A 27,901-nucleotide genomic window follows, 5' to 3' on the forward strand; every position below is an offset into this window, starting at 1 on the left:
TGGCAATAACTGACACCAAGAAAATACATGACGTCTGGCCCACCCACATGGTCCCTTTCTTCTGATCAACTGGATGCCACAACACTGCTGTGTCTCTTGAGCTAAGAATTACAAATAACCCTGGAAAGATGGAAAGTTGCCAGAAAGACCTTATGAGACCCATGTATTTACTCCAAGCTTGGAGTGATTTTTAAGACTTGAATGATTCCTCTTTCTGTTTTTTCTTTAAAATTTGCTTAGTGTCTTATGCCAAGCAAACCATCTTACCTGATGCTTTTATAAAACCTCTTAAGCTCTGCCTACATGGAGTCAAAGGAAGCAGTGGCCAGGGTTTATGCATTGAGCTTTTTCCTGATGAATTCAATAAGGCTGTTTGCAGGATTTACAGTGAAGTGTAGATGTACAGATGAGGAACCTATTTTCTATATAAGAAGGTTATTCATCTCAAAAAGAGATACAAAAAAATCCCACTGGGACACTACACTTCTGATTGCATTTTCTTTTTGGATGGAAGCTTACCATATTTTTAGACTGGAGATTCTTTGTTCACTGTTATTGGTAAATAAATTAAACAACCCCCAAATGACGGCAGCATCTGTAGATGTGCTCAGGTTGACAATAGAACTAACATCCAATTATCAGAAAATGAATAGCTAAAGTTATTTATAGCTATTTGAAAATAGCTATTTTATCATTGCACTTAGGAGGGAGTGAAGTTATATTACTGCCATTGTAAACTTATAAAACCCTTCAGAACTGGCAACAAAAAGGACCATTGTCAGAAGGATGCTTTGGCACATCTCTGACTTCAAGCACATGAGTAAGATGGCAAAACAAACTGCATGTAATAGTAAGGCAAAGTGAAGTATTTTTCTGAACTGGAAACTGAAGTCTGAGGAGATCATGGAAACCTTCCCCCTGGCAAGTGCAGGTGTCTAGCCCAAAGCTTGCAATTTAGCCCCAGCTTGCCTATGATTTGAGGGTGGCAACACCCATGACGTGGTGTCCAGACACAAAAGAGGAATTCAAGGCTGCCCCAACTGCTTCCCAATATAGCTGGTGCACAGGATATAGCAGACATGATCTCAGCTGTGTGGGAAGGTGTAAACTGTCTCACTGCACTCCTGTGCCTTGGTGAATGCCCTTCCTGGGTGCCCCACGCACACAAGAGTGTTACTAGAGAGGCTCAGCATGCTCCAGTACTCAGACAAATTCACCAGAGGCATAATCATGGCCCTTTAAATCTGACATGAATCACTCTGGGTGCAGATGATGGTTTGGAGCACTGGGCTGTGCAGGGCTTCAGCTGATGGTCACTAGTCTGGGGCTGTCTGGGGGCACAGCTCCCACTGCCCCACTGCTCTCACACTGGAGCAAGCAGCCTTGAGGTTTTGGATGGCCTCAGAGCTGCTTGTTCTGATGAATTACCAGCCCAAGTCATGCCAGCCCACAGTGCTGCATTTAGACTGAGAATTGCAAAGGTGTAACTGCAGTGGTGAAAAAAGAAGTAATAAAAATAAAAGGAAAAACTGGGCCCAATTTGCCATCTGCTAACTTCATTCAGTCTCTTTTAGTCTTACTGCTTTCCAAATTCTCCCACCCTCTAAATAGCTGCTTTTTGATTATTTTCCTCAGGATTGCTTTATTTTCTCCCCATGTTGCCTCTCACCTTGTTATTTCCTCTCTGCATTTGTAACCTCCTCAGGTCATTTTCCATTAGTCCTATACCAGTGGCTGTTTTTTTTAAACACCTCCCAGTTTAATATCTTCTGCTCATTTAATTAACACACTGACTGCACTCTCTCCAAGGTCATTAATGAAGATATTAAATAAAGCCAAACCTTGCATTACTGCTTGCAGTGTCCCAAACAACTCCTCCCCATAGCCCTGTTTGTTCCCATCAACAATTGTCCGATGTTCACAGTCCATTAGCCAGGTTTCAATCTCTACAGCAGCCTTCCTGTCCAAGCCAATTTCTATTTACACATCACAAGATTATTTAAGACACCAATACCACCCTCTTTTCTTTAGATGTATGGACGAGTGAAGCTGCATTTTTAACCAGCTGAGAATCTGCAGCTCGAACTCTGTGCAAAAAGTGATTATGTTTGATTTCTCCCTGCTCAGCATTAGGTCTTGGCTCAGCTGTCAGATCAGCTGAACCACCTTTCATTTCATCAGGGTATGTGATATGCTGCCTCTCAAATATTAATTCAGATCTTCCTGCATATTAATACTGACACAGATTTGTTTCAATGAGTTTCCATTGCCGTAACTGAAAGCACAGTCGAGTCAATCCCATTTGTTTCTCCTGGTTTCACTCTCTCTAGCAGGGCCCTGACTGCCAAATTTTACAGACAGAGCAGGATTTAACACCCCATTGATGTGCTTGGTTGAATGGGGAAGGTCCAGGCATTTTCCAGCGATTGTGGGCCCGTATGCTCACAGATGTTCTGTCTTATCCCCAAATCCAACTGACGTTTCCCACACAGATTTACTCAAGCTACTTGTGTGACTTTAGTGCTTGGACTACTGTAGCTTAACAGTGACTCAATTAGCAGGGCAGAAATGAGCCTGCTTTCTCACTAACACTTTTGTATTACCTTTGCAATTCACGGCAGTGGGGGTTTGCCTAAGGTCCCTGATATTTATAAAGGTAATTGGAGTTGTTCATCAGCTGGGTCTCAGAGACTATGGGATACAGTCCATCTAGATTCCTTCACCCACGGATTTTCAGTTCTTTCCTTTATTCACATGTTTTGTGCCAAATCTCAGGATGATATTAGAACTGACTTAATGAAGATTCCCCCAGCTCTATGGGAGTGCAGGCAGAGTTACTCCTGCTTTCCCTGTGCCAAACCTCTCCTATATATACAAATGATGCACCAGGGAAAGTGGCTGTGGTTGTAGTGTTGCCCCAGCTGTGCAGCTCATGCTGTGGCAGCAGCCAGTGCATTCTGAGCAGCCCTGAACTCTCAATGATTCTTCAGGACTGGGTGGTCATGGTCCAGAAAAAAGCTCCAGTATTTCATTTGTCCTCACTCAGAGTTGCCAAACAATCTGGAAACTGAGCTCTAGTCCTGAATATTGACACAGATATCTTTATTTTGTGTGCATGTTGCTCAATTTCTTTATAACTCTACTTAAGAATCCATTAATTGCAAGTGGAACTGTTCAAGAAGAATAGCAAGGCAGCTCATCTCCAAGTGTAGCACAAAGGTTATATGTTTTCTGATATTAATTATTTGTCTAATATTAGCCTCTACCTTTGCTTTAGCTCCCTCCCTCTTTCATGGCTCCCTTTAAAGTCTTCTGCAAACACATACTTAATTCCTCCTGCACATATTGGTGGCACTGAGGATTTCCTGGTCCAGCTAACATACATTACACTTCTAGCCAGAGATTTGACATGGCAAAGAGGAGAGAATCACCCCAAGCAGTTGGACCAAGGGAGAACCATTTGTTTTTAGCAAATGAGAAAAGGGAATATTTGAAATATTCCACTGCTGACCAGTAGGGGGAAGTCATGTAAGTAAGCAGCAGCAAGTCCAGTGCAATTTTGTTGTGCCCATTCCTGTCGTTCTTCAATTAATTATTCTTCCAGCACAGCTGGGTGGGTGCAGGCTTGTACATGTCAACCTCAGAGAAATTAGGAAAGGGGAAAATTGCAAGAAAAAGGTAATATCAGTCATTAGATAAATTAGTGTAGCCGGAAAAATCAGATAAGCTTTAGAACACATCTGTCTGTCTTCAGTTCTGAAACAGCAGCTCACATGTTCAAAAACCTGCCAGATTTTCCAGCTACACTCATTGATCTAATTAAAAACAAACCAAAACTTGTCTGCCTACAAACAGATTATCATGCTGCAGTAATACTACTCCAAAGAAAGGCTTATGTGAGCATCCATAATGATCTAGCCTTTGAGAAGGCAGAGCATGGACCATATCCCTAACCTGGCTCTAGAGGAGATATACCTGGTTGTAAAGAGGGAGCAGAGAACGCTGAGTTCATAAACAGAAAGATGTGACAGGATACTAGGAAGCATCTACCCACAGTGTCAAAACTTAACATGGCTTAAAAACAAAAAATCATCTCAAAAGCCAGACTCTTTTAAAAATGGTGGGGAAAAGGGAACAGTGAGGATTCCCACCCTATAGGGAGCAGCAACACCCTGTGAAGCAGCAAGGGTTTGCATGAAAAACAGATGGAGCAGGGACACAATTCCCATCGGGGGACTGCTGTGAGCAGCTGCTTAGTATCCCAGAGGGAGCAGAAGCAAGGTAACACTGGGATCTGAACTGGCGGTCTCCCCGACTCTTAAATACTTTATCTACACGAGTGCGCTATCTGTGACTCACACACAGCAACCCGCTGAGCCCCTGCTGCCAGGGGGTGGGGACAGCGCCAGGAGAGGCACATCCCTCCCTGGGCACAATCATCCCAGGACAGCCACACCTCCAGGCATGCTTGACTGCTCAATTTGACTCGAGCCAATGATATAAAGGGAGAAAAGACACTAATAGATTTTGACTGAGACGCACCACTTAATCCTTTTTTCCCCATCAGTAAGCTCTCTTGCTTTCCCTTCATAGTAGGCATTATGCAAATCAAGAGTCCCCTGAAGTGATATTTGCAACTGCAGGATCATACAAGAAAGGGCACAATGCTTCTTTGCCAATTCAACCCCCTGCCCCTACTATTCTATTTCAAATAATACTATACTCATGGTAAGTACTAAAAATATGTACTCTACCATTCAAGCACTTAATGTTCTTAAATGCCACTTTGTTCAAGGGAAATGGCCTTTGTTAAACATGCAATTCACAGGGAACAGAATTTATATTTCAATCTGATTTACTATATCTATACATATATATATATATATATATATGGCTTTTTTCCCCCAGCTGATTACATCAGCTAACACCATGCAGCTAAAGCAAATACTTCAGGGACACTGTTGATAACTTCTTGAGAACACTGGGTATCATCAACTACTGCTTTATATGTGAACTTTACAGCCACTTCCTGGGGCTTGAACAGTGCAGTGAAAGGGTCACTGGGAAAAGAAAAAAGCTTATATCACAGTGCTATCAATGTATGTGCTGTGATCACCAAAAATAAATGGGTTAGCCAATTTTAGTTGAAGTAACAACACATCAAATTAAGTGGCAAGACACTGAAACACAAAGTTTTCTGTGGAGAAGCAAACATCCTCAGAAACCAACGCTGACTTTGACAAACATTCCTCTAGGGCACTTGACAGCAGTTTAAATAGCTTTAACTTAAACCACTGGCTGCCTCCTCTCTATAAAAAAGGTGTGATTTTCAGCAGCAATGAAAATGACCATCACCAAGAAAGAGACATTTAAAATCCATACAGAGATTCACTTTCCTACAGCCTAAACTCTACTTTTTTTTTGTTTTGTTTTTTTTTTTCACAGAATAAAATCACTGAATTGGAAGAGACCCACAAGGATCATCCTGTCCATCTCAAGAGAATGGCCCATACAGAATAACCTTGGCATTATTAGCACCATGCTCAAACCCACCGAACTAATCTTCTTTTTGCTAATTTTTGCACACCAAACACCCAGCATGTTATTTTATTCAGAAGGATTCATCTTCCCAAGACAGAATTGGTTTCTGTGTCTCAGCTCTCCATGTTAGTATTTTATTGCCATGAATTATTCGGGATTAGTAATGAAGTGTGGATCACAGGGCCTGGAGTTCTTCGCAGGGGGTGTCTGCTCTGCATTCTGTCATTTGTTTCCCAAAAGCATTATTCTCACTTCATTAGAAAATATTCGTTGCAGCTTCTAATTTATACAGTCCAAGTGAACGACTGATTATTCCCCCCATTTTCTGGTAACTGCATCTATATTTGCTGTATAATTTTAGGCAAGTGCAGGACTCACAGTTCTACTAAAGTTAATGTGTATTGTTCTAATGTCCTAGAAAATTCAGATATCAAGCAAACATCAAACACTTAGTTTCCCTCTTTCATTGCCATATCCTGCAATCTCACCTCATCTTTTCCCACAATAAATTTAATCCTTGACATAAATGACTGTTTTGCTTCAGTGTTTGGCCCTTAGTTCCTACAGCAGCAGTGCAGATGCCAGAGAAGATGCAATACTCAGGTGCTTCCTCAGCTTATTTGAGGCATCAGTACAGAGAGTTTTACTGTGTGACTCATGACTAAAGCTGTGTGGAAGGAAGGAAGGACAGAGGGAGGTCTGTCCAGCACAATCGCAAAGAAAATCTGCAGAATCATCATCAAAACCATCCTGCAACTCACATTTCTCACTGATCCCATCTGGCCTGATCCAAAGGCCATTGGATTTTGGATTTGGACCAATATGCAGACGCCTTTGTCCGAATCCCTTGTAGAATAAAATGTTGGCTCTCTTTATTGGCAGAGGATTTAGCAATAGGAAGAAGTTCAGTCCAAACCCTTTCTCCATGTGTGGCTGTTCCAAGAGATCCTAATTCACAAGGGCTCAATCTTGACCCTACATCCTCCTGCTTCCACTGCAGGATCATCTGGCTTTCCATCAGCACAGCTGTGGTAAGTAACTCACACAAGGCATGGAGCAGCTGAAGCAAGATGTTAAAAAGAGGATCTCCTCACTGCTTTGATAGTCAGTTATTATTTAATTGGCGTGGCAGTACTGGGAAGGTTATAGGTGGTTCTGTAACCCGTCATGCCAAAACGTGAAGAGTAGATAATTTTTATTTCATTATGCTTTTGTTCTGCACAGTCTTCAATATTGTCAGAGTGTTGTTTGAACTTCAAGCAATTAATGAAACATGAACTGCTTATTAGGTGACCCAAAAGGTCTCTCCCCTACGATCTCTGAATACCAAATCAAAATCAACGTGTTGCTGGTAAATGCATATGCATGAAATCTTTCAAGACATCCTGGCTCAAATAGCTAATAATAAACCTCACATCATTCTTGAGAAAGCAGAACAGGAAGGGAAAAGAAGCCAACAAAAATAAAACATGCTTCTGCAAAACACTGCCTATGCAAGTTAGCATCAGCTACATGATCAATAGGTCAACCATTATGTATGGTATTTACATCTGATCTGCATTACTGCACTGCTGTGCTGAACTGGCCAACAAGGCTCATATCAGCTAGCACTTCCTTCATTAAAATCTGCCTTCATATAAAATTTACCTTGATTTATGACTTTGCATTCAGTGCTGTACATTTGAATGTAATACTGCCAAACTTTCTACAGTGTTCACCTGCTGGTTGTAGAGCAGAGATATTTCAAGATGAAAACAAACTAAAAATGGTTGCAGAAGGCTTATTATTATCAAAGAATGGAAAATAATAAACTTGTGCATATGGCCAGCCTTCTGCTACCATCATGTCACTGTGTATTATCATTTTTCGTTACTGAAAAGTTGTCTACACACCCTCTATTTCCTTCATCCTGGATTTATTAACTCTTTCACACAGATATACACACACATACAAACCTACAATTATTCTTTTGTTTTCATTAAAAAATGTTGAGGGTGGTTTCCTTGGTATCTGCTGCAGAGAAACTTATTTGGGCTTAGAATCTGGAATCTCAGGTGCTTCCACTTTCTTTCACATGTATACGTTTTAAATTCAGATAGGCCCATATCCAAGCTCAGTCCAACCCTCCTTATCAGGAAGGTGAATTTTAGCTTCTCCATCATTTTAATGTTTATTCTGTGGCATCACAATAAAACCACACATGCTCCTTGAAGGCATGAAAAATCTCCCTCCTAACCCTTAAAAAAATCTGTCAGTTATTCCTAAATATAAACCTGGCTAATAACAAGTTCCATAAGTAATTACACAGCACAGAGCACACAGAGCCTTTCCTCTTACTTCATTAATGCTATATGCTTCAAGGGAACACTGAGGAGTGGCAGATTTGTAGTATGAAATTAGAAATTTTCAGCCAAGAGCTTAGGAAAGGAGGTGCAATAGAGAAGGTGAGCAGAAGGAAATACTCAACAGGAATGGAGAAAAGGGGGTTTCACTTGACAAATAGATTTTACCCTTTCTGTAAATCTCTTTGCCTCATTCACCACTCTGAAGTGTATGACTTTGAGTTCTTCTCAGCAAGTAGCCCCTTGCTCCTAAACATTTAGCTTTGGTTCTGTCCAATGACTGCAGATTTATGCACTTGAACTCTTTCACTTCCTAACATTCTGTAAATAAGCCCCATCTGGTCTATCTCTCCTTGTGTCCAAGTCCCTTCTCCCCGAATGTAAGTCATACAGTCTCAGTTAGCTAATGCCTTCCTTTAAATAAATCAGACTTTTCAAACCTTGATCTAATGCCTAAGCTCTTTTTGTCCCTCGAAAGAAGACTCTAACAGCTGCTCACTGTTAATATACACTAGATCAAGTATTCAGAGATGGATCTATCAAAGAGGTCAACTCCCTCCTGACACCACATTAACTAATCTGCTGCTATTTTAAACTTTGCTTAGCTTTGTTATTACTTCTACTTCACTGCACCACTTGACATAGACATAGTGCATTTCATAACGCATTTACCCAATTGATCAAGATCGTTCTGTGAACAACCTCATCCTTCTAAATTTTAACCATTCTGCCTATTTTAGCAGCATCTGATAACACATGATAGCACAGTGTAAATAATAAAGAAAATGTTAACACAAATCGAGCCCTCTAACTACCTGCTTTTGGCCACAAAAATAAATTTGTCCCTTTTCTATATTGCTGCTATATAAGAAACAAGGGAATACTCTTGCTCATTTCTTTATTTCTGCAAGCCTTTTTAATCTGGGTCTCCTATTGACTTTACCACACCAACTCCCATAACTGAAAGGATTACTTGGAAGTTTGATGCTTCCAAGATCAAGTCCCTGCTCTTTACCTCTCTTAATAATTTATTACTGAACCTGTATATGCAGAGTGTGTAGAATAATGCATCCCGTGAAAGTTTGTTAAAAGTCTCTGAAAATCCCGATATGTCTGCTGCTTCCCTCCTATCTAGATCAATATTTATTTAATTTAAAAAAGGAATCCAATTTGCTTGACATGATTTACTTTCCACAAATCTATGCTGACTTGCATTATGATGCTGGACTCTTATTAAACTGTATGCAACTGTAGCCTTAAGCTTGCTAGCAAATGTGTTTTTGAGACTGCATTTATAGGCAGCAGTATCCTCTGAGAGGCTGCAATGCCCAACAAGGATTTCACCACATTCTTATTACCACACTGGTCAGTTATTTTCCAGCTCAAACTGTTTTCCTTTAAAACAGCAAAACAACACTGACCCTTCTCAAATTATTTGATGCAAACTCTTATTTCTGATATGCATTCACACTGCAAATCATAGCCACGTATCAGGAATCATACTGTGCCCAGCATTACACAATTCCCACTTAGAAACAGTCCTCAATACCCAGGGAGTTTAGACTGTGCCAACAGTCCCACCACTGATCTTATTGTTGGGTCTCAGTGAGAAGCTGGGCCAGACCAGCAGAGGCAGACACTCAAAATGTCAACAGCACGTAGCTGTACGAAGGAACAAGCAGCTGCAGGGCTTCCTTCTGGCTTGTGTTCCTGTCCCAAATAATGCTGCACCCTGTTCAAGTGACCCTAGGCAGGCTGTTCCTCCTGTGGTGACAGGAAGCCCCTCCAGCCTTGCCACTGCTCCCTGCTCTGATCCCACGCTTCAGCAGGAGGCTGATGCTCAAATCCAGTCTCAGGGTATTGTCTGCAGCACCCTGGGTCCTATCTGCTCTGATAATGGGCCACGCTCACTTCAGCAAGCCGACATGCCAACAACACATGCCACTTCAGCACTCATCTCCTACAGACTTCAGCTCCCCACTCTGTTACTGTCACTGAATTCTGCACAGCTGCCTGGGGTAAGTTTCTGTCCAGTACTGATAGAGAGGGGCAAAACCCTCTCTGCTTTCTCATTCACTCCAATTTGGCAGTCACCAAAGAATTTCCAAAATCTCATCCTACCAATGCACATTTTCCCAGCTATTTGTGCAATGAAGTTTCCATTTTTATTCTTCCTCCCCTCCATTTCCTCTTACCATGCACTAACAATGCACTGAACTGAGCTCTTACTGATTTTTTTAGAGGACAATTTGTATACATTCAATAGTCAGAATGGGCTGGAGTATCTTGGTATGTACTTGCCAGACTGGCATTCATCAGGACTGTGAAACAGAACAAAATCCCACTGCAGTAATGAGGCTTTTTAACCCCTTTGTGACAGCACAGCTAAATGCCCTTTCAACCCCATGTATAATGCCATCAGCTGGGCACAGAAACACAGACCTACCCAGTTCCAAACGTGACATGAATACAGAGTTTATTTAGGCAGTATCAAGTTGTTTGTGGTATTTCTCCTCAAGTACCCTACCTTGAACTCCATAGGGGTGTACTTCTCATTCTTGGGGGTTGTGTTGCCCTTGTAATGGAGATGGTTGGGAGTGGTTGGGTGGATAACAGTGGACTCCTGGGACTGCCTCTGGCAGCGCTGGCAATACACGTAAATCACAAACGTTAACAGGCTGGAGCCGAAGAAACAGGAGACCCCAGTGGCAATCAGATGGATGAGACTAAAACCTGCAAGGGAAATGACAAGAGATGCTATTTTTGAAGAACAGTCCTTTTCCCTCCCCTGACAAGACCACAGGTGCAAATCAGAGCAGTGACATCTCGGGATCAACATTAATAAGCTGTTGAAGCCAGAGTCTTACGTTCTAACATAAACTGACATAATCTCCCTGCAAATCGGTCTCCCCACTGCAGCTCTGCCTTGTGCAGTTTAACAGGTTCATGCATTGTTTTCTCAAAGCTCCCTCCCTGTCTCTCCTCTCTCCCCTCTATTGATATTGAAACTAAACATTATGTTAAGCTGACAGCTAAAGAAATGAGCCATACAAACAATGCACATTAATGGATTCCAAAGCATGTGCGTGTCATGGAAATAAGGGGATAAAAATGCTCAGTGTTTCTGAAGGGGAAGGAAGGGAGGGAAAAGCACTTTTTGTCAGCTGCCCAAAATGCCTATGGGACTGTGTGTAGGGTGGGGGAGATACACATTCCTCCCCCTTGTAATCCAAGTGTGCTCAGCATTCTTGCTTATTCATGGGATGGCATTGCCTTGGTTGTGTCTGGGCTACCTCTGAGGTGTATTTGTAGTGCTAACAGTGAAATAGGGCTCCTCTGGAGAACAGGAAAAATAAAGTAGACAAAGGAAAGGGGGACAGTGCTTGCAAAACACTTCTTTGTTGGCTTTCTTGGCAAATTACAGAGATAGGAAATCAGTTGCAGGCAGGTGCCGGCAGGGTAGCTACAGTGCAAATACTTCAAACAGAAAAGCTCTTGGACTGTAAAAGACTCCTGCAGAGATGTCTCCATGTGGGATTGCAACAGCACCCTTCAGGGTCAGCACTGACCTCTGGGAGGATCTGTAGCTGGGTATCCCACACATTGGCAAGTACCTGACTCACAGCTCTGACTGCTGGGGGAAGTCAAACTCATTCCCCCCTCACCTCACGGAGTGTCACACCCCACAGTAAAACCCACCACCACCAGATCTCTGACAACAGAACCAACAGTAATGACCATTAGAGGCACCAAGTTATCAAAGCAACCAGAGGCATTATGGGATGGCAAAACTTTATGACCCTGTTGTATTTTGCTATGTGCAGGGGGGACTATACAGAAAAGAATGAGCTATTTGGCTCCAAATGCTTCTGCCTTTCCTCTGCCTTTGCTCTGCCATCTTTCAAATGGGAATGACAGAGGCCCTAGAGCCCGAGGGGACCCCCTGACTGCTGGCCCCAGGGCAGCTGTCCCCGGGGTCAGTCACATCGCCTCAGTGGCGACTGCAGTGGTAAATTTCCTGTAACACTTAAAAAGCCAATTCATTTGGACAGACTGCTATGTTGACTTGACTGTGTGCAGAGAAATGGGGCTGCTCAGAGAGTGGCTTTAAATGAGGCTCATTCTTAGTCTGATCACGGTGTGCAGATTTTTGGTGCCATCTTACATTTTAAGTGATATGCTTTTCAAATAGCAGATTCTGCCCATTAGTCAATGGCTCTCGTCTAATCTCTATTTAAAAAATATCCTTCTGATTTTAAAAAGAACAAAACCAATAGAGTTCTACAGCAAAGTAATGCACTTCAATCATAATTACAATACAGACCATACAGAATTTATTAGACTGATGAGCTACATTTATTTTTCAAACCACATTATAAAATTCCATTGCAATATTACCATTTTCTATTGTTTTGTATGATGGTTTAAAAAAACCCAGCAGAAATATAATTTCCTACTAAATGTCACAAGATTTTTTCAAAAATAAATTTCCTCTCTAAAAACCTCTGCTTTTTTTTCATTGCTCCTAAAACATAGAATATGCAACTGTGTTCAGTAAAGCCACATGACATGCTGCCACGTTCTCCTCCTGCCCAGCTTTGCTTATATTGCAGTGAATGTTTCATTTCACTGCCACATTTGCAAGTCACAACATACAGCTCTCTCGTATTTCACTCTCACCTTTGAAACACCCATCTGATTTTTCAAATTAGTTTTGGCTGTATCTTAGGGGGAAAAAAATAATATTATTTTGTTTGCAGCATGTGAGTCCCCAGGGGAAAGCTTTCTGGTTCATCACTTTGAAAATATAGATTTTCTGAGATGCATCAACAGAATTTCTATTGATTGGCTTCTTTGCCAAATATTGTAGAACACTACATTAATAAATAATATTAGCTATGGCAAAATGTAGATAGCAACAGCAAATGCAGTGGTGGTGGAAAAGAATGAAATGTCGGTACACTGCATAACAGTAGAGTGCAAGGGATCCTGGAATCAAAGCAGAGCCACTTCACCCTCAGAGGGAAGAGTGATGCAGGAAGCCAAATGTTACATTGCAGGGGCTCAAATCTTAATTCCATTGATGGCCCTCAGCTGCAAACTGAGAAGCCACATTTCCATGCCACAGGTGGCGTGCCTGTTTTTGCCATGATCTCTACAGGGAAAAGAGATTTTGGCAGCCTGAAGATCATCTGGATTTCAGGAAAGCAGAGATGTGACGCTAGCAGGAATTGGCATGGCCGTTAGTGTGAAACTAGCATTTTAAAATGTTAAAGGAACCTGCCGTTTTCTTCAGTCTGCATTTTTATCATAGGGGCTCCCAGGGCAGTCAGTGACACTAATGGCCGGACCTTTCCAAGTTACATGCAGAAAGGAGACACAGTTTCTGTGAGAGGTGAGAACTTGAATGAAAGCAAGTGCTTGGAGGACAAGTATAAACCTCTAATCTCATCCTATATCAGCAAAGGATCTCTCTAAGAGACCCTGTTCACTGAAATCTTTATAGGTTATTTAAAAACACCTGCCTCCAAACAGCTGGAGGCTTACAGTGGTGAATGGGGAATAACCTTTTCTTCCACCTGAACCATTTACCCTGGAGGTAGAGAGGCACAAGCAATTGCTCTTTGGTAATTAATGACCCTCAGTGGCCGACCCAAACTTCCAAATAAATAAAAGTCTTGGACCTGACAAGTGGACATGAGATACATTCCTCCAGTCTGACTCAGACAGCAAGACTCCAGTGGAATTAAGGCTATCAGTGGGATATGAGCTGAATAGATTAATGGTTTGGTTGATACTGCACAGGGAGAAAAGAAGTCAGGTTAAGATAAAAATAAGATATATAGTTAGTGGTAACCTACCTCCACAGTTCGTGCTCTCATCAATGCTGGAGGCTGGCAGGATCACTAAACAAAGAAAAGAAGATTGGAGAAAGTTATCATTTTGCCATCCCTTTACTTCTTCAAGTAATTAAATCCTTTGTGTTTCAGACACAAGAAGGTGTCTGCAGCAATATGTTCTGCAGCAAGATGAGAGTCTCTCTAAATTGAATTATAAGCTCATGGTTTGAAACACATGCAACAAAACCTCTCCAAAGATCTTATAATTTCAGTACTGTTACCTGATCACTCTTTAGCTTCTTCAATTTAGGGAAAAGATGTTAGCTGAAAAAACCATGAAAAAGAATACCATTGCCTAGAGATCTCAGATTTTAAAGTCAGTGCACTGTAATCCAAAAAGAAGAGCACATGGAAAGGCATTATTCAGTCTAGACCCATATCAGATATTTGCCTGAGAGATTCAATTTCCAGAAAGCACATGGTGGAATATGCTGATGACCATCTGTCCATCAACAGTGTTGCTCTGTAAGACCCTGGATTAATCGCCCACCTTCATACCCCAATTTTCTGCATCTGCCTCACCTTAATTCTTATCTCTTTTGGGATGCTTTTCGGATACTGGAAATCAACCACCTTCTGTTGCCCATATGCATACTGAGAACAGAGACAATTTTTATAGCCCAGCATAAGACAAACCATACAAGTTTAAAAGCTTCAGTTGAGGTGAAGCAATACTAGTTATTCGTTACGGATCAAGGTAATTCTGTTTAAAAGAAATGTTAAGCTGCTTAAGGGAAAGCCATTTATCCTGTGTCTGCCACAAGGGAATTTATAACGTTTATCTATTTCCTTGTTTTTCTAGAAGCGTCCAAGCACAATTTTTAATAGAGAAAATCTCAGCCTAATTTGACAGTCCAGGCACGAGCTGCTTTCCCGAACTGGCCCACCCTGTCCTCCTGGATGACACGGTACATACCAGGAATTTCATTGTACAGGCACTCCTGGTACTGAGTGCTGTTTCCGACGCACTGGGAAGAGTCCGGGCTGTGCACCTCACAGTAGCGGCTGCGGTACTGGATGCCCTCTTCATTGCACAGGCTCCACTCTGACCACTCTGACCAGCCACCTGAAACCCAGGGTCAGGAAAACACACACACACACAGCGTCACCAAGAAGGAAAAGGATGCTTTGTAGATACCAGACTTCTCCCATGCTGAAGGATCCTAGATCCTGGCCTGGGCCTCTCTCACACATCTATTCCATGAGTTCTTAGTGATTTAATTTTCTCAGTGCAAGCATCACACCCTACTTGTCAGGCTGTAGTTCTCTTAATATGGACTAAACTAACCCTTGGTGGAGCACTGCACAGAACAAAGGTGTTTTAAAAGCTCCTATGTCAGTTCTCTGATATATATCCTTGCATGTCAAAGACATACAAGGAGCGGGGTGGGGGCAATGTTGCACCCAGACCTCCAAGCTTTGATGTGGCCTCCCAAAGATACCTCAAGCAGCCAGTACAAAGTGGAGCACTCACAGAGTTTTGCTGAGGTTCCTAAGGACAGGAGTCAGCCTGCACAGGATCAGGAATACACAAAGGTAGTTCAAAACCAGCACAAATCTAAACCCTGTCCACTGAGTTGTAGCACATGCTGAATCTGTTGTCTGTGAAACAAAAAGGAAAGACTGTCCTTCAGCAGCTGTGCAGATTGCTGCCTCATGACTCCTTTTGTTTGTCAGGTCAACTTCCACATTGAAGAACCAAGCTCCTGCTTTTTCTATTACTTGAAAGGGATGAACCGTTAGCAAAATTCTGCTTGACTGGCACCAGAATGCCAGAGCAAGGGCCAGTGAACGTGCAAAGAGGAAAGGGTTTCACTGCAGTTAATGCTGGGATGTCTCCTTATCCCCTGGCTCAACAGACATTGAATAAATGACAAAAAACCTTGTAACCGGTGGTGTTTCTGATTTGTATTGTAAACATTTTGCAGCTGTGCCTTGCTCCCAGCAGCCTGGAAGCCAGCTGGAGCGGGGATGAGGAGCAGCTACCTTGGCAGGGGTGCGTGTTGCAGAGGGCCTCCTCGGTGTGCAGCCCGATGCAGATGTCCTCCCCGCTGGACGGAGCTGGGTTGGTGCAGGTCCGCGTGCGCTGGTAGTGCCCACCCCCACAGGTGGCCGAGCAGTGAGACCAGGGAGTCCAGCAAGACCACGAGCCTTTCACTGGAGGACATTGAAAAGCAAGCACAGACAGGTAGAGGCCATTGGTTACTCCTCTCACTGTGGCAAGGCTGGAGATCCCCAGTGTCTCACCTCGCACATCCACCCTGCCCACACTAGCTAGCAATTTCCTGCACCCCAGGAAATTTGGGCCTGACAACAAGAACTTCACATCAAGAGAGGGTACAAATCCACTTCACTCTGTGGATGCAGAATGAAATCTATGCAGAAAAAAACTCTGCATCATGAAGTGCCAAAACCAGAAACTATTCTTTGTTGTAGTCCTTAAAATTCACTGAAATATTCTATTCCATTCTATTCCTTTCCTTTTTATAAAACAGCATTGTTGCTATTATTATTGTTGTTGTTATTATTATTATTACTACTACTTTGCTTCTACTACTACTACTATTGCTACTACTACAGTGACTACTACGTTGTCTCCTGAAGCTTCATAGCAACAGCTGATTTACTTGGGAAAAAAGTGCTGTAGCACTGAAGTTGAGCTTAAATGGCACCTTTCTGTGGGAGGCCCAAGTCCTCTAGTTCCAGCCTTCAGGAAACAGCAACTCAGAGGCTTTATTTATTTACCCTGCTCATTGCAGGGACATTGAACTAGGTGACCTTCAAAGGTCCCTTCCAACCCAAACCACTCTATGATCTAAGCATAACCCCATAAGAGGTTAATAATAAAACTAGGGAGGGACTTAAGATCCCTGAATCCCCCACCCCCCACCCACTAAACTGCCTGGTTTGCAGGTCCACATGCCATTAATTCAGAAGATAATAACCTGATGACTTAGAGCAAAATAAACCCAGGATTTGTGTATACACATTGAGTGAGGCAGGGAAGGAGGGAGACACAGAGAAATAGTAATCATGCACCCAGAACAGATTGTAAAACATCAGAGTGTCCAAGGGGAGAAAACAGCACAGAAAAAAGGCACAGACATTAGTGAAAAAGCCACTGAGAGCTTCCAAAATAGTACTAATAGCTGCCTTTATAGTGCTAGAGTTATTTCCTTTTTATAGGCCATAGAGTGCAATATTTGACACTCCTGTTGTACTCTTGCTGCACATTCTGATCATATCTGCATTTGAATTTTATCTTTGTATTGAATTTTAGAATCATAATAGTACTACTATAATAGAGCATTTTCAAGTGTAGGCCACAAACTATATTGCCAGAGGTAGATAATTGCTGGAGCTGCAAAGAGGCAAAGTAATTTGTGTAAGATCACTTAAATTTACTTTAGAAAGTTATTACAGAGCAAGGAAAATGATAAGTGAGAGAGAATACAGTCGTCAATGGTCTATTACTACTATTCTGGACCAGGAGTGCAACATAAACATGAGGACAAACTCGAAAACCAGGAAACCAGGCAAGAATACTCCCTGCTGGCTGTGCAGGAAATGGTAACTGATGTCAAGAGTAGATGCCCATCGCAAGAACAATACGAAAGCAGGAGAGGGGGAAGAAATAAGTGTTCACAAGTAGAACCGCCACATCAAGCATCTCTAAACAGTATTAAGCCACATTTATTAAGCCTGCCTCCTTTTCATAGAGCAGATGCACCATGATGCCCTCCACTGGATGGAGCAGCAAACCTTCCTGAAGCAAAGGATTGCTACAAGCCACCATACTACGTCCTCTAGAGGATGTGGCTGTGTTACCCTCTGAGCTGAGGTGAAGCCTAAGTCAGCACTAAAGATAACATATGTGGGTCATTACAATAGCTTTAAAAAACATAAGGAAAAATCCCCCAAATTAAAAAAAAAAAAAAAAGAAAATAAAAGAAAAAAAAGGGCAGCTTAGAAATACTGATTTTGTGGTTGTGGTTGTTGCTCTACCATTAAGATTTAGGAAAACACCTCTGAATTTCATGCAGGAAGATCATCATGGTTACCTGGGCAGGGGTGAGGATTGCAGTCTTGGTACTCCATCGCTGACCCCACACAGGGCAAGCCACCATTTTTAGGTTCAGGGTTTGTGCATGTTCTCTTCCTGATCCTAAAGCCCAGCTCACAATCCCTGGAGCAGGAAGACCAGGCCCCCCAAAAGGACCAGCCCCCATTGATAATCCGTGCAGAGGTCTTACCAGTCTTGAGGAGGTCATCAACAAGAGCTTCAAGGAAAACAAACAAGATGCCATAAGATCACAAATTAATCATTTGTTGGGCATTTAAAAAGGTGTTCAGCTCATGAATAAAATCAGGATCTGTGTGCCCTGCAGAATAGTTCTGCTGAAAGCCCTTGGCAAGAGGTTTTTTTTTTCCCCAGAGCTACAGCTAAACTAGACAGAAAAAGAAATTTGTACACATACAAACTAAGTCTGCTGGTAACCTTGATAAATCACCTCCCTGGGCAGCAAATTGTGGCAGTCCAGGCTGTGCCCTCAAGATGCTGCCTTGCATCACAGCAGTCCTGTAGGGAACAACCTGAGACAGTGTGCAAGGGGAGAAAGAAAAGACAAACTGTCCTGAGAACAGCTCTTCTCTTCTTTACACCCTCATTACTCGCCTGTTATCTTTGGGGCAGCCTAGCAGAGCAAGAACAAATCTTCACACTGCCATAAGCACAGAGCTCACAACTGTATATCTGTGTCACCAGGCTCTCCCCATCCCTGCCTCTCTGCAGTGACACCAGGCGTACATGTTGCCACTACTGCAGCCACAGTCAGGGGCTTGTTCCGAGACATGTCCCTTCCACCACCCCAGCTAGGCCTGCCCCAGGGTCCCTCGGGGCTGGCAGGACGTACAGTCAGTGTCACACACTGCGGAGCCATCGTTGGGGCAGAAGCGGCTCTCAGTTTTCTTCCTCCCGAACTGCAGCTCGTGGGGGTCTGACAGCTGCGCCCGGCACGTGTAGCGGAAGCGCTGCTCCTGGCGGGCGCCGTTCTGGGTGATGTTCACAGGCATCCACGGGGTCCAGGGTGTGTTCCTGCGCACCTCTGGGCAGCTCTCTGGGTTGCAGGTCTTGTATTCCTGCCAAGAAGGAAAACCACTCCCTCCTTACTTATTAAACAGCAGCAGCCTCACTGGCAGAGGCTTATTTACACTTCAGAAAACAACGGGGGCACTCTAGATCTCAAACAATCCCCATCCACCTTATCTGACCTCACAGGAACAAGTCAGTGCTGGGCACGGCACAAAATGTGGTGATTATGGAGGCAGCGTGCTATATAGGTGGACCTCAAGGGTAAACTGTGCTTGCTATTTTTATGTCTCCCTCAGGTTTGTGTTTCTTTGCTGACTCAAAGTCCTTTGGGGCTTCAACAGCTTGGTTCATTATCGGCAGGAGAATAATTCAGGCAAGAGATAATAATAACAGCAAACAAGTTTTCTGCTCTGACCCTGAGATACTCTTCTCAGGTCAGCCTAGAGAAGCCTCAAGAGGACAAAATGTCAGCAAGGTTTATTCCTTGAAAGTTTATCATTTTATTTTTAATAGTAGGGTTTAGAGTAGATCTTTTTACAGCTGTTTTTGTTTGGTTGGCTTTTCAAACTCTCTAGTGAAGGTTATGAACAATTTGCCATCCTTGGTCTAGAGCAGCCATTGAGCACAGACAGTATTCTGGCTGGCTGGGAATGGGGGGATTTGAGGGTTTTACAATTCTCATCACTAATGGGAGGAATTCCAGTGACAAACATTTGTGTTCTTGATTTAAATTAACTAAATAAACAACTCTCCTCTGGCAGAGGGGAAGAAATGTAATGCTTCAGGAGTTCATGATTCTAGTGTAAATGCCAAATATCTTGGTAAGAAATGGGAGGTTCCAGATCAAATCTGCTTACACTGAAATGAAGCCCCACACAACCAATTAAAATGGATGCAGGAAACAGCTGCTGGAACACCAGTGGGAAAGTAAAGAGAACCAATGGGGTGTTGGACCTTTTGTTTACTCAAGTGTGACAGTGCAACTCATTTTTGATGTGTGTGGCTGGCCTCCTTGACTCAACAGGATCATCCCTGGGAGTGGGACAGAAGAAAAGAACGTGTCCAGAGCTTTCAGGTAAAGGACTTGATATCAGCCTACAGAGGCCTAAGGAAGAACTCCGTACACAAGTCTGTCTCTAAATCTGTCACCCCTCTGTTTCCAAGTTCATTTCAGCATCCTCTGCAGCAAAAACTGAGGACAGCATTTTCTTCTTGCTTGAGAAATAAAACCACAATGGAGAGAGAAGCTAAATACCCCATTCCTCAATGCTACTGTCAATAGGTGCCCCTCATGCAATGTCAATAAATAATACATACCACAGCACAGCCTGGACATGTGTTTCCATTTTCACAGGACCTCTGCCTTGAATGAATCCCTCCACCACAATTCACGCTACACTTATTCCAGGGTCCCCATGAAGACCAAAAAATCGGTAATGGACATGGACTGTTCTCATTACAGAATCTGAAAGAAAAAGTGCATTGCTTAAAAAACTCCATGTCAGCACATCCAAGGGAGGAAATGGTGTGGGACGCAAGACTGCACACTGCATTTGGGCACAACTGATGCATGCACAGAGAGTCAGCAGTGGCTGACACAACATCAGATTAGCAATATTCCTGTCCATGGAGAGAAATGTAGCCTTTGTATCAAATGGGAGTGATTAATCAGGCTGAGCTCGGTGAGATGGTTGGAGTAAATGGTCAAGATCAGGTTTTCTCAAGTGCTCTGTCTCAAAACTTTTCCACATACACCGAATCCACAAAAGAGCTCATAAACTGATGCCCAAGTGTCACAAAGAAAGAGTGGATAGCAAATATTCTAAATGGGATGACTGGTGGGAGGACAACTCAACAGTGATCTGTCACTGCTGGCAGGTACTAAACACCTCACAATCTTCTTTTCACACTATCTGGCTTTTACTGCTGCCTCAGCCCTAACAAGCTAGAGTTTGCAACTGGATCCTATATGCACCTAAAAGCAGGCAAATGCTATTTCATGTTCTGTGTCAAAAGTAACTGTGATTTTGTTCATCTTTTAAATCAATATTGTTCTCAAATTTAATCACATAGAACTGCAACTGACTCAAGAGGTAGTCTTTAAACCCAAAAAGGACCATTGTGAATGGACACAAATCCAACCAAACATTAAAATGTCTTGAAATATGGAAGTCAAATGAATTGCTCTTTTTATTCTGAGAAATGCAGAGACATATGTCTTAGTGACCACTCAAGGGACAAGCAACAGTCTATTGCCAAGTAGAGGTGGCCTTTAATGAAATGTCAGGCCTGGAAGGAAGTTGGGATGCCTTGAAGCATGTATTTCATTAGGGGCCAAGCTTGAAAAAGGGCTATAGTTCAGATGGCTCTGTAGGTTCAGAAAGCATTCGGTTTTTAGTAATTTTGTGTGAAATTTTCATAGTTTAGAGGGGGGAAAATATGTTTTTCTGATAACATACCTGCAAAAACTCAAGCCTGAATCTGTGAGTTAAGCTGTATTTTGCCTTCAACTGCTTTTGGAGCATCAGCACAAGTAATAGAGACTTGGAAATGGTGCAACTGGCAGTGAAAACTGCACATACTCATTTGCCACTCCAGGGATGAATCAGAATGGAGTAACTGTGTCCATAAACTCTCCAGTGCCAACAACAGGCACAGCTTCTCCCTTCAGGGAGGAGGTCAGCCGTCTGCGTGGGACAGGAATACTTGCAGAGTTCTGAAGGGTCCTGCTTGGGAGTGAGGGCAGCTGGAAAGTGCCTGATGTTCACCCTCACTGAAAGAGGGTGTCCATGCACATACGCAGCCACATCCCTCCCAGGCTCCAGGATTGCTTCCGCTCAGCGCATTGAGCCCACAGCCTCCATCTGCCTTCCCAGCCACCACTTCCAGCTGCCAATACAGCCACAGGAATGAGCACACACCACCATGGACAACCCTTACCTTTCCTCCCTGCTCTGTCCAACGCAGACCCTGCCCCCATACCGTGGTGCAGGATTGCTGCAGGAGCGCTGCCGGACCTGGAAGCCGATCCCACAGGAGGTGCTGCATGGGGCCCAGGAAGACCACGGTGTCCAAGCGCCATTTCTAGCAAAAAGGATGAGAGAGAACAGAGTATGGGAGAAGTGTTGAACTCAGGGAAGAATAGATCATTCATTTCAACCAGTCTTTGTACTGGGGGAGTTTTTTAAAAGGGAGTTTCAAAAGTGCTTAGCAGTGGCCTAACTTTCTTTCCTTTGAAGTCTCTAAGAATTGGAAAGGAAGACAACTAAGCCAATGCTGAATGATTTTGAAAATATCTCCTAGGATTTACTGGGAAATAGTGTGGTTAGTGTAATTTTCATTGACTACTCCCCATCATCTTCCCCATGTATCATAATCCTGCTCTTCTGACCCAATGGCTGATCGCAAAGTTGTATGTCCTGAACTCTTCTGCACAAAGTTCTGGTTTTGAGGATCATGAATGCCAGTTGTGCTGAAGGATGTAAAAAACCTACCCTCTGCTAATTCAGTAGATACTGATACTTTGAATCTTTTACAGCAACATCACTGCCAGCTCCCATATTTTTAGCACAAACCTCATAATATCCTGTGTTTTCCTAAAGCCTTCAGCATTGAATCGTATTAAGTGGAAATCTCAAATTTCATTAAAAATAACAATAATTGCTTCTAGCTTTCATGGCCGCTTGCAGACGTCACTGCAGTGTGACCTTAAATCTGTAGAAACCAGAGGCAATTAAGAGCTCAGAGGCAGGATCGAGTTTCATGGTTTAATGAGTGATCACATCTCTGCTGAACAGTGGTAACACAGCCTGCAGCCAGTGTGATGTAAAACTGCCTAGTTCACACCTCAGCGCTGGAGACACTGGCAAAGCTCCTGTGAGAGGCTGAGCACGTGCAGGTGCCTAAACATGTGCTTACACAGAAGCCAACATTTTAATCTTTAAAATCTTGCATCTATTAAAGCTCACCTTCCTCTGATTTGGCTGCACTGGACCTTGAAGCAGGAGAGGAGGAACCATATCTCATCCATTCTGTGCTGCAGGTTTCATTTCATATGGAGCCAGTGGTAATGCTCTGTCTTATAAAACTGCCTAATCTTGACACTTCAGTGCCTTAAGCCAAAAAATATCTTTCCTGGGGTGTGTTTTTTTAAAAAGAAAAACCTTTCTAAAAAATATAGTCAAAAAACAACTCAGGTGCTCTCTGACTCTTGAAAGCTAAGCTTGAAAACAGATGTTAATTTTCAAAGCATTTACTGAACTAATAACACTGCTGGCAAGAAGTATTTTCTGGCATAGCACCAATCAGAGCAGAGGATGAAAGTTAAAACCCACATTGCCCTTCACAGGTTTTGTATTTTTTATCAACTCTTGCCTGTTCTTGGCAGCTTTATTTCAGAACCCTGTTAGATCTTTCCCCCCTCCTCTTCTTGTTCTCTTATCCTTCTCCCTCTCTCCCTTCCCCTCTCCCACTCCAAACAAGGTCAAAGAACAAGAAATCCACTCATATAAAAAACCTACTATTCCATATTATTCTGCTATGTTTTAAACTACCTACTACATCCCCACTCTTTAACCTAAAAGAATGATTATATATATATATTATATATATTATATATATATATACATATATTATATGTAAAATCATGAAAAAAAAATCAAATGGAAGGTTGCTGTTACTGCTGCAAAAGGGCAAGTAATTTCTACTAAAGAAATCCTCAAAACCCCAACAATTCTCAACATCTATTTGTGTTTCAGTATTTTTAACAAAAATAAAGACACCTTCCACTTTCAGATCTCCAGCTTTTTAATAGAACTCATCTTTAAACATCCTACTCCCTCTTTGCAGAAAGAAATCTCAATGCCATATGAAGTCAATTAAAGGAAATTTGAGGGCTGAAGCGGATGTAAGATGACCAGATGTCCCTATTTTTCAAACCATGCTGTTTTCGTATGTCTTAAGATTGAATAATCTGTTTTTCATCCCCTTCTTAGAAGCTGTTCCTGCCTCTTTTGCCATCAGAGCAGTGCTGAGAAATCCATCCCACTGGCATGTTTTCCATTTGTCACTGACAGAAAAAGCCTGCCCGAGAAAGGCTTTTCGTCAGCCCACAGTGGCAGCACAGGGGCAGGAATGACTGCACACCTTTTGGGCAACACGGCCCATAACTGGAAGGAGAGATGCCAATTAAAACATGAGTATTGCTAAATTTTTGGTGCCAAGGCCAGCACTGATCTCCAGGGATGAGTCAAGAGGCAGCTGTCCTTAATGGAATGAATATTTATGGAGAAGATAAAGTAGATAAAAACTATATTGACCCAATATTTACCAAAATCCTGTCTGCCCCCACCCTGATTAAATAGTGCTTACACTACTGCATCATCTTCCCTTGAGTCATGACACGATGTGGTCTGAGGGTGGTGGGGCACCACAGACACAAACACCATGGCTCTGTTTGGGCACCCTACAGGAGGACATTTAGCTTCCATACTGCCAAAGCTGAGCTTCAGGCTCCCGTGGGCAGGCAGTGCTTTGGCCCCAGCTGAGCTGCCTGTGTTGTTCCAGTGCCGTCCTGGCAGCCGCCTCCCGCATCCTCCCGCTGGCTGCCAGAGGATGAGCCAGAGGATGACGAGCTGCTCTCACCTGTGCAGCAGACAGACTGTGCTGCAGACAGGTCACAGACTCCAGAACAAGGCAAACAAGCCTTGCCTGGAGCTAGGCTCAGCCCTGTCCTTACAAGAGTGGCTCTGAAGGAGCTCTGCTTGGTTTTGGCAAAGTGGCCTTGGAACCCAAGCTCTGAAAAATTATGAGCTTATTGATTTTTTTAGTCTGCTGTTCAGCTGGCTGACAACTACCTCTGCCTTACTCACCTCCTCCTGATGGGTGACTACTCACTGTACAGCTGAGAGAAACTAAGGCACGGTGTAGTGTAAAATAATTTGGGGTGTTCATCTTCCAAGAGCCTTGGCTGAGGGCCCTTTGCTCAGAGCCCTTAGGTTTCTTCACTTTACACTGACTTCAAGCTGGACCTCACACACCTCACATTGGCTGGGATACAATAACATGGTCACAAGGACGGAGCTAAGCTGTGGACACACACAACTCTTGCTCCCTTGAGAAGCACAAAGATGCTGAGGTACCTTGAACAATTTGCAACTTCAATCCTGGCCCCTTCACAGCTGCGACCTCCACAGCGAGGACGAGGGCTGTCACATGAACGTGACCTACACATACAGGAGCCTGTGCTGTCCCCATCTGAATGCTCACACAGTTGCCATGGGGACCAAGGCCCCAATCTTCCATTTGTTGTCAGGTTTTTCACCTAATTTTATGAGGAAAAAAAAAAGTCATTAATAGCAAGTTTACATTTCTGGAGACAGGCCCACAATAGAAATGCCAAAGAAAGCTGCCGGGGGGATTGGGATGCATCTTCGATGGGAGCTGTCTGTGCTTGCGAGCAGGATTCAAAACAGAGGGTTGTTTTCAGACAATGCCACATCAATATTTACCCTCCAAATTCCACGCCGCATACCTAACATGTGCACACAGGCACTGAGCCGACCCAGCCAGCACCACACCAGGAGCAACAACCATCTGCCACACCACACAACCACCATGCTCCCTGTTCCACACTGCACAGATTCAGCCTTTCAAGCAACACCATGGCCAGTACTGACTGTCCCCACTCCATCATATTCCAGCCTCTGCAGGGCTTCCTGCAGAGTATTTTCCAAGTTAATGTTCATATAACCATAGTGACCAGCTGAGGTTGGGGACTCACTGAGTTTGGCCCTGCCCAAACCTGCAGTAGGAATTATTTCCCTTTCTCAACTGAGGTGTAGCCTAAATGGTCATGTGCACGAAGAGCAAAAAGTGAAGAACATGATGGTGACTAGCATTAATGTTGAGGATCACAGAGTCACCTAAAGAGCAAGAATTCATCTCAAGACAATTTATAGACCAAACCACATTGCTATCTGTTCCCTCTGCCCTTTGCTTCATGCCTGCACAGCCTTGAACAGGCTGGGACTTGACAGCTTCCTGCACACTGTAGTGAAGGAAAAATACAGTAGTCCTGGCAGACCAAGAGCATGAGAAACAGAACTGTTTCAGGGCTGGTGACAACCCTCCAGTAGACAGAGTGTCAGAGCTTGCTCTCCTGTGCCATTTTAACCAGTGCTTCTAGGGGAGCCCTAAGCTGTGGGCTTGCAGACCAGGCTGCTGGGGCCCTTGCCTTCAAGGCTGTCTGGAGAGGATGTGTGCTACTTGCTTCTCCTGGAATCCCTCCTGGCCGCTACTGCCTTCTTGCGCCCACTCCACCACCACTGCAAAATCCTGCAGCCCAAGACCATGTCTTGAAAGCTTCCCTGAACACCCCTTTCCTGGCATCCCCTCTGCTACTGGCTTGAGAAACACCATGCAGAAAGGGATTGGTGCTGGCCCTGCCTGCATACAGCTACTTCCCTGTAAAAGCACAGCACCATGATGAACTTCTGCCCTGCTGGCTCCCTCCATGCCCCCATCCCAAAGTGCCAGGCCTTGCAGGCAGATGGCACAGATGGTGGCTGCCTGCAAGCAGCTCATGCCTGTGGGGTGACCCACGTGGTGGTGGGGTGCTCAGCAGCTTTGGGAAAGCCGCTGGCAAAGGCAACACTGCATTTGGCCGCAGTGATGCACACAACCAAGGGTGAAGGCAGGAGGAGGCTGGGCCCCTGGCAAGCAGCCCTGGCCCCAGATCTGAGCCAGCTACCCTGACAAACTCCACAGTGCCATGCTCCACTGAGCTCTGCTGCCAGCAGGATCAGTCCCCTGGGCTGCCCCAGAGGGGGAATGATTGTCCCTGCTTTACAGACAAGTAAACCGAGGCACGGAGGGGCTGTGAGCCTGCTCAGCAGTCATGCAAGGAGCCAACCACAGCCATGGGAAGAGTGCTTTCCAGCATTCATCCTCTGAAACATGCTGCTCTGTGCTTATTCTCCAAGATTGGCACTATGTTAAACACTCTGAATGTACCTCTGGTGGGTTGTCATCTTCCCCTCTCAACCATCTAGAGCAGCATTAAAAATATGCAGCAGTGGCATGGAAGCCATTTATATCTGATACTCGACTCCTCAGGCTGCAGCTGGGGGTTTCAGGCATCTGCTGTAAGCCTTTGTTTGCAATAGATTATCATGTAGTTGTAAAAATTTGCTTTGGGCTGAAGGTTACAAGGCAAGTTGCCCACAGAGGAGATCACTGAGCTTTGTTGTTGTTGTTGAATTTGCTGTTTTAAACATTGTTTAAAATTCAATACAGTTGGGTTTCTAGAAGTTGGAGGGGGGGAATCAAAATAAGTACTTTGAGATATTTAACACTAGATTTTTATCTCATTTTTCCTCCTGCCTTAGAAAAGTCATAATCCAAGTATTGGATCATTTCTACTCATTTTTGAGCCAGAAAGCCTTGCTGATTCCAGCAGGGAGTTCTGTTCTGAAATCAATGGGATGATATTGCCCGTGGCATCAATTAAAAAAAAAAACAAACTAGCAAATAATCATTGGCTCATAAGTGATACTGGGAAACAACCCAAAAATTAAACAAATAAGCAACCATAACCAAAATGCTGAGATTTACAAACATGTCACACTGTGAGTGTGGGAAGATTTATACTTAAGAAATTACATATGGATTATCATTCCATCTTTAAATCCACGAAAATAGCTTCAAAAGAGTAAACTTAGGAAGTGGGATGAAAACGCATATGCACTGATCTTTTTCAGGAATACCTTTACAAGGCAAATCCTTTGAAGCCTACACAGTGCCCATCACATAGAGAGGACATCTTTAAAAACACATCTGATCAAATGCCCTTCTCTCACCTGACAGTATTGCCATTTCTGGAATTCTAGCCTTTTATAAACTGCCATACTCACACTAAAGGCCTCATTTTTTTCTTTCTTGTAGAAACTAAAAAGCTCAAGTGCAACATCTAAAAATTCACACTGACCACTCCTAATCTCTGCTACCAGGATATTTTCCATGTTTAT

At 43.4% G+C, this 27,901-nt stretch overlaps 1 protein-coding gene across 5 annotated transcripts in view; it reads right to left on the bottom strand.

Moving 5' to 3' along the window:
* Positions 1-27,901, bottom strand: part of SEMA5B (semaphorin 5B) — a 269,780-nt gene that overhangs the window by 12,840 nt on the left and 229,039 nt on the right. For 4 of the 5 annotated variants that reach the window (XM_039700342.1, XM_039700334.1, XM_039700351.1 and 1 more), the window contains exons 14-22: positions 25,016-25,197; positions 21,816-21,959; positions 20,193-20,340; positions 18,697-18,922; positions 17,845-18,063; positions 15,770-15,940; positions 14,700-14,849; positions 13,745-13,789; positions 10,411-10,616 (exon numbers count right to left, since the gene is read on the bottom strand). In XM_039700342.1, the coding sequence (XP_039556276.1) occupies positions 10,411-10,616; positions 13,745-13,789; positions 14,700-14,849; positions 15,770-15,940; positions 17,845-18,063; positions 18,697-18,922; positions 20,193-20,340; positions 21,816-21,959; positions 25,016-25,197 (1,491 nt within the window). Of the gene's footprint in view, positions 1-10,410; positions 10,617-13,744; positions 13,790-14,699; positions 14,850-15,769; positions 15,941-16,009; positions 17,358-17,844; positions 18,064-18,696; positions 18,923-20,192; positions 20,341-21,815; positions 21,960-25,015; positions 25,198-27,901 lie in introns of those variants that run through there. The other variant, XM_039700370.1, reaches the window with a different exon arrangement.

The sequence above is a fragment of the Passer montanus genome, unplaced genomic scaffold (genome assembly GCF_014805655.1).
Source record: "Passer montanus isolate IOZ18808 unplaced genomic scaffold, ASM1480565v1 scaffold1, whole genome shotgun sequence".
NCBI classification, from domain to species: Eukaryota; Metazoa; Chordata; class Aves; order Passeriformes; family Passeridae; genus Passer; species Passer montanus.